General features: G+C 33.8%; 2 protein-coding genes across 2 annotated transcripts; both read right to left on the minus strand.

The window, feature by feature from the left end:
• Positions 1 to 2,410: 2,410 nt before the first annotated feature.
• LOC109087790 (proline-rich transmembrane protein 1-like) lies at positions 2,411 to 5,261 on the minus strand. The gene is made up of 2 exons (XM_019101980.2): positions 4,824 to 5,261; positions 2,411 to 2,914 (listed from the first exon to the last, which is right to left on the minus strand). Exons 1-2 carry the CDS (start codon positions 5,145 to 5,147, stop codon positions 2,777 to 2,779), a joined length of 462 nt encoding a protein of 153 aa, XP_018957525.1. The 5' UTR covers positions 5,148 to 5,261; the 3' UTR covers positions 2,411 to 2,776.
• Positions 5,262 to 6,466: 1,205 nt separating this feature from the next.
• Positions 6,467 to 11,240, minus strand: LOC109087744 (trafficking regulator of GLUT4 1-like). Its single transcript, XM_042741652.1, has 2 exons — positions 10,767 to 11,240; positions 6,467 to 6,909 (listed from the first exon to the last, which is right to left on the minus strand). The coding sequence occupies exons 1-2, from the start codon at positions 11,085 to 11,087 to the stop codon at positions 6,760 to 6,762; spliced, it is 471 nt and encodes a 156-aa protein (XP_042597586.1). The 5' UTR covers positions 11,088 to 11,240; the 3' UTR covers positions 6,467 to 6,759.
• Positions 11,241 to 12,204: the final 964 nt, after the last annotated feature.

Below are 12,204 nucleotides of genomic sequence, written 5' to 3' on the forward strand. Positions count from 1 at the left end.
GATTTCTGTAAATTTCTCATGTTCAAAAATAAAATTTGTTCTCTGAATGACTAATTTCCTGTTAAACTCCTCACGTGAAAATACCTGCATGACATGTGTAATTCAGTTTAGACCGTTTGCAAGAATGTTTAGCGTCCCTGGTATGAAAATGATCACTGCGAGACACTGGCAGGGTGAACGAGTCTTCAGAGAGTTGTGAGTGAGGGCTAGTGATGCAACGCTTGTTGAGTCATACCCAAAAAGACTCGAGGCTGTAATTGCTGCAAAGGTGCTTCAACTAAGTACTGAGTACTTATGTAAATGTGTTATTTCAGTTTTTTCTTTTTAATTTATGTACAGACATTTCTAAAATTCTGTTTTCACTTTGTCATTATGATGTACCGAGTGTAGATTAATAGAAAAAAAAATGAATTTAAATAATTGTAATATCAGATTGCAACATAACAAAACTGAAAATGTGAAGAGGGTCTGAATACTTTCGGAATGCTCTATAAATATACTGTATATACAAAAGACAGGTACAGTATATGTTAAATGAAGTGTATAAGACAGGTATATGAACTAATACTTACTGTGAGGGAGTAAAAAAGGGCAGCTGATCCGAGGCATACAGCAGCACAGCATGGTAAAACATTGTCAGTCACCAACAAAGCCAAAATTAGGATTAGATGGATGACAATGTAACTGCATTTAGATAATATGGCTGAAGAGATTTTTATGATTTGAGTTGCGTATTGGCTCAGAAAAGTTAAAAGCAATACTTTAAATGAAATGTGGGAGCCACTACAAAATTGTATTGATTAAATTAATAAATAATATAATGCTAGATGTCTGCAAAGATACAGCTTGTATTACATCTTGTTATCTTAAGATTTATGAAGGTTGTATCCGTTATCCCTGGAGAGCAGCTTGAAATGTGACACATTGCAGAGTTTGAGACTTTAGTTTGTGTTAACTAAAATAACTTGTGCATTGTGATGAATGAGAACAAGATTGAGTGACTATTTAAACATAAGTTTTGAGCTGCTTATAATAAAAGAAGAAAATAATTTTTTTTCTTGACTATGGTTATATAATTGTATGCATTATAACTAGATTCAAGTCTGTTAAAATACAATACGTCATGTTGATGTGATTAAGAGGATTATAGAATTATGATGTGCTCACAACAAACAGAAATTGCTTGCTCTTTTTTTCTGCAAAGAAGACCTTGCTTTTATTGAAATTAAATAAGGAACTGCTATTGTCAACCAGATGAGATTCCTTAAATTTTGGACAGTTACACGAGATGACTGAAAATAACACATATTGCTTATATGCATGTGGTCAGAATTGGCTAATTTCATAAATGAAACCAGATGGCTTCTGGGATGACTGCCAATACAAGGCAGTGGGTGACTGGAAAGTACAATGAGAAGAAAGAGACATTATGGCTGTGACCAGAAGAAAAATAATGAATGTGCAGCTCCACCCCCTGTAAGAGACACCCGATACTTTTGGGGCATGGAGAAAGACTGAGCAACAATGCAGCAATGAAAAAAAAAAAATGCCATGAAAGGCAGAGGGGGGATAACTGCATCCTGAATCAAAACTCCTATGCCCCACCTGATCCTCATTACAGAGTGACAGACCGGAAGACACGACATAAGGAGAGAGCAGATCACAAAGTGATTTTGTTAGCACGGGTAGCAAGTTACTAGCATGTTACTAGCATGTTGTAAGCATGATTAGCAAGTTACTAGCATGTTTTCAACATGATTAGCAAGTTACTAGCATGTTGCTAGCATGATTCTAGCATGATTAGCATGTTACTATCATGATTTTAGCATGATTAGCTGTGACTAGCATAATAATAGCGTGTTTCTAACATGTTTATCAAGTTTCTAGCATGTTTTTAGTATGATTAGGAAGTTACTAGCATGCTGTTAACATGATTAGCAAGTTAATAGCATGTAACTAGCATGGTGTTACCATGGGTAGCACATTACTAGCACTTTCTAGCATGATTAGCATGTTACTAGCATGTTGCTAGCATGTTTCTAGTATGATGAGCATGTTAATAGCATGTTGGTAACATGATTAGCAAGTTACTAGCATGTTGCAAGCATGTTTCTAGCATGATTAGCATGTTACTAGCATATTTGCAAGCTTGTTTCTGGCATGATTAGCATGTTACTAGCATGTTTATAGCATGATTAGTAAGTTACTAGCATGTTGTTTGCATGTTTCTATACTAATACAGTTAAAACCAGCTAAACCCAGTTGTTTTAGTAAAAACCCAGCTAAAAACAGCTTAGGCTGGTTGACTAGTCTTAGCTGGTTTAAGTTATTCCAACGTTATTCCAAAGTTTTGACCTTTTGTATTGATGGTTATAAAACTGAAAAAAAAAAAAAAAAAAACACAGACATATTTTGAAAGTATTTCATTTTTTATTACTGTGCAAATGCATAGATATTTAGCCATTTGTTTGTTTGAGGTTCTGAACTTAAGTTTAACAGTTCTGACAAAATTATGTGTACATAAAGAGTTTTAATAGTGGTTGTGTTTGAGTAAGAAAATAATTCATGTACAGTCATTTGAAAGATATAGTCAGTGAATATATTTTATGTCAGTACATGTACTTACATAATAAAACATTATGTAAAAAAGCTCAAATCAGCACAGATGCACAAAAAAGTCTAAACATACAATAATCTGCCTTAAAGCATTTGTTGTAAGTAGGCTATAATGACACGTTGAGCAAACAGCGTTTACAATGCAGAGAATTTTGTCAACTCAAAACACAATATTGACAATAATGAGCAGTACAATGATAATAAGGCCAGTACCAAGGGCAGCATGATTCAGGTTGAGCGCCGTTTTGGAGTTCTTCCCTGCTAATTCTCGCTGTCCTGAGAAGTTGGCATTTCGAGTCTGTAATAACAATTGTGAAACACAGTGTCAGCCACCTCTGTTCTCATTCTGAGTTTCTTTGAGCCAATGGCAGATGGGGGAGTTCTCAAAGGAAGGGGCAAACTCCACTCTATGGATGGGTTTTCTTAGTAACATTTAATGCTTTGTTTTCATCTGATGGAAGGTTTCTAGGTTGTATTAAATACTATTTATTCATGCTAAATTTATGCTGTACCAACAAGAAAAACAAAACAACATGTTTGAATTTATATATTTAAACTAAGTCACACCAACATGTCATACATTCTTATCATTTCATATTTGATTTATTAGTATTAGTGCAAATTACTATTATTATGATTAATATTCTTGTCAGACCATTGGTCATTAAATCCTGAAGGTTGCAGAAAACTTCTAATTTAACTGATATGAGTGCTCACAAAAATTTTTTGCTCGTGGATCGTCATTCTAAGTTGTTTGCTTTGTAATCTTTCCATTCGTTTCTATCAGTTTGACCAGATCAGGCTGCATTATTGTGTTGACAGAGTGTAAATAGAGGCCTCAAACAGCTGTCTGCCATTAGTAACCCTGTTCTAATGCACCTAAGCCAATTAATCAAGCTCTTCAGATTAACTTAAAAACTCAACATATTTTACACACATAAAACCATTTTATGGTTCTTAACCCTAAACTGAAGAACCTGCATGTAGTGACCTACACTGTTAAAAAAAAAAAAAAAAACCTAAAAAAAAAAAAACCTAAAAAAAAAAAAATAGTTTTCTGCCTCTTTTTCAAGTTTATTTCAAAGTGTCAAATTTAAGTAGAAAATTTTATTTTCTCGTAAAAAAAAATATGAAAGTCTTTCTTTTATTTATAATGTTTTTCTTACACCATTACATCACTTCAGGGCTTTATTAACCCCCCAGATCTGATAGATGGATACACTTTTTGGGCTTCAAAATCTCGACCACCATTCACTACTATTATAAAGCTTAGAAGTGCCAGGACATTTTTTAAATATAATGTCGATTGCATTTGTCTTAAAGAAAAAAGTCACATACATTTGGATGGATTGAGGGGGAGTACGTCATGGGTTAATTTTAGGTTTTGGGTGAAAGGCGTCCGTTTTCACCACATTTCTTTAACGCGTAAAGACACACAGTTTTACCACATTAAGATGAAAAATTTAATGTGTTGCCTTTAGCCTACTTGAAAACATGCTGTTAAATTTTCTAGCAATTTTAAATTAAAAATAGTTTCCTTGTTTTTCTTTATTTTATTATTTTTTTAATCATTGAAATTATCTGTTGAGCTCTGTAACAGTAAAAATAACTAAATCTAAAACTATATATGCCCATATATTTTCTTAAAAATCTGTTGTTTTAGAAGATCTCCACAGCCACGACCCCCCCCAACAAACGACCCATTCACTTAAAACAAACAAAAAAACATAAAAACACACACATTGTACACGCACTTTAACAGTGGTGCATGGCAGCTACATGAAAGAACTTGTTTTATTTACATATTATTGTAACCACAAGTACTTTTACAGGCTATTTAACAGACTTACATAGCCTTCTTGGCAATCAACTGTATCTTAGTCATGAAAGTGCTATGTCATGTACAATAAATGTATTAGTTATTACTGCTGTATTCAAAAATACACTCATCACTCATAATGCATGGGATCAATGTAGGGGATTTTTTTTCTTGTCAATGTGGGGGATTTTTTATTATTTACATATATATATATATTCATCAACTCATTCTCCAAACCACAGAGAATGACGGAAGAATAATGATCAATTGTTGAGGCTCATAACAGAAACACTTTAAAAATTAAAAGTTAAAATTCTAGCATAATTAAAAATTAAAATGAAAGAAAATTAAAATTATATAGAAGGAAAGCACATGGACTAATACTTACAGAGCAGGAGAAAATAAGTGCAGCAATACCCAGAGGCCAAAAGCAGCACAGCATGGTAAAAATAGAGTAACCCAAGTAATCTGGCACTTGACTAGCCAGTGGAGCGGCGGTCACAAAAACTGCAGGCTGTACAGCAACCACAGGCTGTCCTGGATACGGCCCCTGGGCATAGGGGCCTTGGGGGAATGGCTGGCTTGGAAAGGAGGGAGGATATCCAGCAGGATTGGCCTGGTATGGTGGTGGTGCTGAAGGATACAACATCGCTGATTTTTCAGATGAATTCCAGGCCCCTGGAGGCTGATTAAAAGACTGGCTGGGATCCATTGTTCAGATTATTGGATTTTGATTTAAATTTCCTTTGCCTTGTGCTCTGCTGAGATGTACTTCTGGTGCAGGCTTGTCTGTACTGATGAAGGCAGTCAGCAAATGGGAGGTGAGTTGTAGGTTTGTAGGGGAGGAGAGACAAGAACTTTACCCCTGTTTTCAACAAACAAAGTGCGCCACCTTGTGGTTTCACGTTTATTCTGAAAAGATACATGAACTATCAGGAAGCTTATTTCATCAAACTGAAGCATATTTTGGGAAATTGCGGCTTCCTGTACTTCTGAAGAAAAATAACTATTAACCCATTTAATCCCACCAGTCACAACGGTGACCATAAAAAAGGCTTTCATTCATAAAAAACTAAAAAAAACACTAACTAATGATTTATTGACCTCCCTACAAACAAAGAAAAAAAAAAAATAAACAATCAAAATAAAATAAGTTCAACATCACACGATTTGCACCACTGCATCAAAGCTCCAAAACGAAAGCTGTGTATTAACAGTTTTTCTTCAGCACCTATCGTGTGGGGGGTTGTTCAGTATGGAAGCATATGGGTAGAGATTTGGCAGCTGTGGGTTACTGCAGTTGCGCATTCATCATGTATGAATCCTTAAATCTGAGGAGAGTGATTACTTGTATTAAAACATGGATGGTTTAATTGTTGTTTTAATATAACAGCATCTGTGTTAGTATAATAAAAATCGTTTAAAAAAATGAACTACCACGTTCAAGGTCCCGAAAAAGGACATCGTTAAAATAGTCCATGTGACATCAGTGGATCAACCGTAATTTTACGAATCTACGAGAATATATCCTTTTGGTGCACAAACAAAACAAAAATAATGACTTTATTCAACAAATTCTTTTCGTCCAGTCTGCCTCTGCTGCCGTTCACGCGAGTTCCACGAGGCGTGTGATGCTGCTGACTCAGATGTAGAATACGCATGCGCTGTGCCTTGTTTGCGTGCGTCGTGGTCACTGATCTATAATATAGAATATAGTCATATATAGATCAGTGGTCGTGGTACTCTCTTGGGGGGTGGGCATTCATTCATTTGACATTCATTTCTTAAAATGTTTCAGATACTGTAGGTAATAACTCAAATCATATAGTCATTTATTTGTTTATTAATTTATCCTCAGATTGTTAAATTGTTTGGGAGTTTCTTTAAAGATATTCAATCGTGAAGACCTATTACACACATACTATATATACGTGGGTTGTACAATCCTCTCAGATTAACTGCCAGACGCACCACTTCCTGCATGATAAATGTGGTTTTTAAATAACAACAAAAAAGATAGATAGACAGACATACAGATTTATGTACATATGTACCTAAAAAAGTACACATATATGCTATGTTTTATTTCTGTATATAAAATTAGCACAGCAGCACAGAAGATATGTAACATAAGCAAAAAGTCTGAACAACACATTACAGAAGTAGCCTAAAGACAACTGTGTGGTAGCCTTCATTGGTTTAAACATACAACAATAGGCCTTAACGCATATTAGAGTACTGATAAATTGTGCTAGTAACATTTAAAATACAGAAAAACAAATCTGTTTGCAATCTGCATCCAACCATGTCAGTTCTAACAGCTTTTATCTAGTAGTCCAAATCACAATCTGGGTGATAATGACCAATACAATGAAAACAAGGCCAATACCAAGGCCGATGTGATTTAGGGTACGTGCCATTTTGGAGTTCTTCTCTGCTAATTCTCGCTGTCCTGAGTAGTAGGCATCTCGAGTCTGTGAAAACAATTGTGAAATACATCATGTCAACCATTTTTGTTCTCAGAAATTGCTAGTAAATATTTCAAGATAAAAGAATTGTGAGAAATAAACTTGCCAGAAAAAAGAATGAATTTTAAGATACAAAGTTGCACTTACACTTTTTATTTATTTAAATTTTTATTTATTATATTTTTATCACATGGCGGAAACAGGCTTCCATAAGTAACACATTGAATTAAATATAAAATTTTGTACAGTGTACAAAGACTGAAACTGTATTTAAATGTACTACAAGTAAAGCCATTTATTTATGTTTGCAGCAAATTGCAAATTTTCAGTACGGTTCTTTTATTCGGTATGCATGTGAATACATATGCATGTGCATGTTGTATTCAATACACGAATACAACAAATACAGCAGTGTTTTTAACCACTGCAAGAGTGGACCTTCATTAGAAACTTCCAGTTTTATATATGCCTATTGTTACTTTTGATAAGTAACAGTTTCTTACTCATCTTTCAAATTCTGTCTATTTTTCCCCCCAGGAAATTCAAACAATAAATTCTATTTTGATTCTCTTTGATGTGGTGTGACTGATCGCTGTATAAATGCCTCACTTAAAAGTGTAAGTGAACGTGATCATCCCTTACCAATTACCTTACCAACTAGTTTTAACATGAAATAGACATGAATGAACATCTCATGCCTCACATAATTGCTCGATCTGTGTTTCAACTGTGGAAAGACATCACCAATAAAGCAGCTTGTAAACAAAATGTCACATAGCATTTTAGCTTACCTCAGGCAAGTCATCAGTGTGCGCAGCATATTAGTTCACGAGAGAAATTAATTCTAGAGAAGAGCATTTCGCAAAATATTAGACTATATACTCATTATATTTAACTTTATCTGTTAGTGATGTCTTAATTATTTAGTGATTAATTTAAATCTGTTAAGTGTAAATGAATATATTTCAACAACAAATAGAAATTTTATAGTTTAGGAGTTAATTTAAAACTAAATTCCGTAACTTTTTTTTTGTTAAAAATAATCCGAAATCCATTTTTGAGCAAGTACATAACCAGCCAGCGTTCAAAACTATCTCCTTACCTTAGTCGATTCACAATGGTAAGGTTATAATAATGTTTTCAATTTGAGTGGTATTGGTAGGTTTTCATGGGAAATTCAAGCATGTCGCTGCGTCATTACATCACATCTGTAAACTAAACATAAAAAAGTTGTCTGGGCTAGTATCCTATTTGGCATGTGAGGATGCTGCAGGTGGTGGATCGTTTATAGCCTTTTCACACAGCAGCTGGAATAATTAAATTTATCATTTTGATGGTGGATTGTAATCCAAAAAGGTTTATGTGTTTATGAAACACAAGTGACTGAAATAACATTATATTCCCGTTTTAAATGTGCATCTGATTACAGATAGCCTGGGATTACACAAGACTTGTATTTTAAAGACAACCAGCTCTAAAGAATAATAATTTGTGGGGCAATTCCAATTTTGCAATGACAGTCTGGCGCCTCTGACTCACAGTTTGTAAGTATGTTTTCACATTTAAAGAATTTGCCACTGATGATTCAAACACAAGTTTTGAGCAGTGTAGAGTAGTGCTTGTTGTTTTTCGTTTCTCCGATCACAAATGCAGACATGGATTTTATGTTTACGTTGCGCGATACGCAGTACGTAAAAAAACAGTATAAGTCATTATAATCAGTAATTATGTCCCCACTAGATGCTACAAACGCCTCGTTTGTAATGGGTTTCATTGGTTTTGTCTTGTCGCGCCGGGACACACAGCATCACAGTATGGTAAGAGGCATAACATTTCCATCACACGCTTGAGGAATTCAACCAATCACAACGAATGATGAGCTTTGTAAAAATCGACGCATTTCAGAAAGTCGGGGCATAGAGGAGCAACAATAATGTACAGTATGTGGAAAATAATGTGTTTTATGAACCTTAAACTGCATAAACATTGTATTATACCAAATACACAAAATAATGTTCTTTTTAGAAAAGTCATATGACCCCTTTTAAGATTAACTGTTTTTTTCCCAAGGCATTGTTAGATGCCAGTGTTTCCTATCATAGCTATGCAAAGATTTAATTTCAAAAACAGTATCATAGCTATTAAAACTATTTCTTGTTATGATGTTAAATTAATCTCGGAATGATCTCAAAGTAAAGAGGTGCTAGTCTAATTTTTTTGTGGTGGTACTTTAAATTAAATTTAATTATTATAACCTTAATTCAAGTGATGAAGGCTTAAAAGTCTTAGAGTAATCAGTGTTGAGTACTACTGTAAGGCTAAAGCCTGGTTTAAATGTCTGAAAATGATTAACAGTGGAAAACATTTGTTAGAAATTTAGAAAAGTGATCAGAAATCAAATGTTATCTGTTAAATTACTTTAATAAAGTAATTGAAATAGTTACATTTTAAATAGGGTAACTTGTAATCTGTAACCTATTACATTTCCAAAGTAACTTTCTCAACACTGTCCCCAGTCTACTGGCCTGACCAGTAATTCTTCTAAAAAATGATGTAATGACAATTATGTTAGTCAAACAGTAGCCTTCTGATTTGTGAACTATAGCCTGCAGAAAGACTATCATTTAATATAAGAACATAATTTATTATTTTTTTCTATTGAAATGGTACCAATTTAAGTGGCAGGCTACTTTTGAATTAATAGTAATAGTGTTGCTGATTTACAAAGAGGCACCGATAAGTCAGCGGTTTCTTGCTAAACATTGTCATTGAGAGGTGATGATAAAATCCTATAACTGCCCTGTGTGTAGCCTTGACTTGAATATATGTTGTTAAATTTACTAGCAAATTTTGAGTAAAAATGGTTTTCCTAGTTTTTTCTTTCAGTGAAGTTATTTATACTGCAGTACAATAGTAATAATAACTTATATAATGTTAAAAAAATTCCCTTAAAACTCAGTTGTTGTTCAGGGTGTCTCCAATGCCACACCTTTATCTTTACAACTGGCAGTCATTTACAGGAAATTAACAGGAAATCTGCAACAATATCTGCTGTAAACATACTTGTTCAGTTAGGGAAGTTACAGAAAAGATCTTATCATTTTTTGTAATGCCTACATATTTGTGTGACCCCAAATACAGTTTAAGCTTTAACAAGCCTCTCACCTATTTAGAAGTCAACTGTATCAACTTTTATCTAGTTATTAAAATTATATTATTATATTATATTATATTAATTATATTATGATTTTTATATATATATATATATATATATAATATATGTATTTATATAAGTATATGTGTATATATATATATATATATATCACACACACACACAGACACGCACACACACACACACACACACACACACACACACACACACACACACACACACACACACACACACACATAATATCTTTTATTTGATATATTTTATTTTATCATATATACCTATTTAGAATATATATATATATATATATATATATATATATATATATATATATATATATATATATATATATATATTATGATAAAATAAAATATATCAAATTTAAAGATTGTACCAATCATAAAACGTATTTTGATGATATTTGGATTTTTGTTTTGTTTAACAATATGTATATTGTCATCTAGAAATAAATGGCAGTGTAGAATATCCATCCATTCATTCTCCAAACCACAATGCAGAAAAATAGATTTTTTGTCCAACCATTGATAGAGGCTGTATAATTACAACAAATGTAATCATTAACTTTTGATGATTACTCTATTAAATTCTACAAACATGTTATGCCGTTTTATAGTTTATGATTATACAAATGTTAAAGAAATTAAATAAATTTTAATGAAACTAATATACTTACAGAGATGGAGTAAATCAGCGCAGCGATGCCCAGAGGTAAGCAGCAGCACAGCATGGTGAAGATGGAGTAACCCAGGTAATCTGGCACTGGATCAGCCAGTGGAGCAGCAGTCACAAAAACTGCAGGCTGCACAGTGACCACAGGCTGTCCTGGATATGGTCCCTGGGTGTAGGGGCCCTGGGGGACCGGCTGGTTTGGAAAGGAAGGAGGATATCCAGCAGGATTGTGCTGGTATGCTGGTGGTGCTGCTGTAGGCATCCCTGATTTCTCAGATGAATTGTAGGCTTCTGGAGGCTGATTGGAAAACTGGCTGGGATCCATTCTTCGGTTTCTTGGATTTTGATTGTAATTTCCTTTGCCTTGTGATCTGCAGCAGTGTATGTAATACTGTACTCTGGTTCAGTCTTTTACGTGCTGATGAAAGTAGCCAGCAAATGGGAGCTGAGTTGTAGGTTGTAGGGGAGGAGTGACACAAACTTCATACAGTGTGACTGCAGGCATCAGCTTGTAGTTTTTAGTTTACTTAGGTATTACTGATGAAATACCTGAAATTGCAGGTGGATTAAGAGGATTTTTTCACCACACCTAAGCATTGTTTTGAGAATCTTCCTCTTTTTAATCTTTTTCCTCATTCCTTCTGCCAGCATTGCATTTACTTATCACATAATGGGTTATAAACTTAACCTCCCTGTATTTTAGAGGAAAAAGTGCTCTTAATGAATTGATAAACAACTGTTTAAAGAATGAAATGGTTTTGGCATTTTGAAACCATCAAATTACATCATTGTCCTGCATGCATAATTTCATGAAAATAGAACTGAGCCAGATTAAACATAGGCCTACCAAATCATTCCTCAGATTAACTCATATTAATTGATCATTACATTTAAAATATTCATAACATACATAACACCAAATGTGTTTGTTAAATTATATTACAGGTTGTAATTAAGAACACCTTCTTAATACCTCTCACGGTTGTATGAAAAGGCAGCTATTATCAGGGTTGAAGCACTTCAAGGTATTTAAGATAAAAATTACAATTTTTAGCAAGCCTGTAACCACCTAAATCAATGATTAAAAAAAACAAAACAAAACAAAAATTTGATTGACAGCAGTGGTTCACAGGCAAAGTTGTTCAGAATGAGGAGACTGATCATACGATGTGATGATCCAGTGTATGCGTGAATATATTCAATTCAGGTTTATTTGTATAGTGCTTTTCACGATACAAATGCAAAGCAGCTTCACAGAAAATTAAAGTTTCTACATTATATTTAGGAGTAGCTTATCAGTGGTGACCATGTCAAGGTGATGTCCATAAGGCAGAAACCTACAGTAAAAAGCATGCAGTTAGTTAATGACGTGTATTCAAACAAACGGTGAACACTATTAATGCCAATGATTATATGTTGCGATCAAACTTATAGCAAAATTT

This window comes from Cyprinus carpio, chromosome B16 (genome assembly GCF_018340385.1).
Source record: "Cyprinus carpio isolate SPL01 chromosome B16, ASM1834038v1, whole genome shotgun sequence".
NCBI classification, from domain to species: Eukaryota; Metazoa; Chordata; class Actinopteri; order Cypriniformes; family Cyprinidae; genus Cyprinus; species Cyprinus carpio.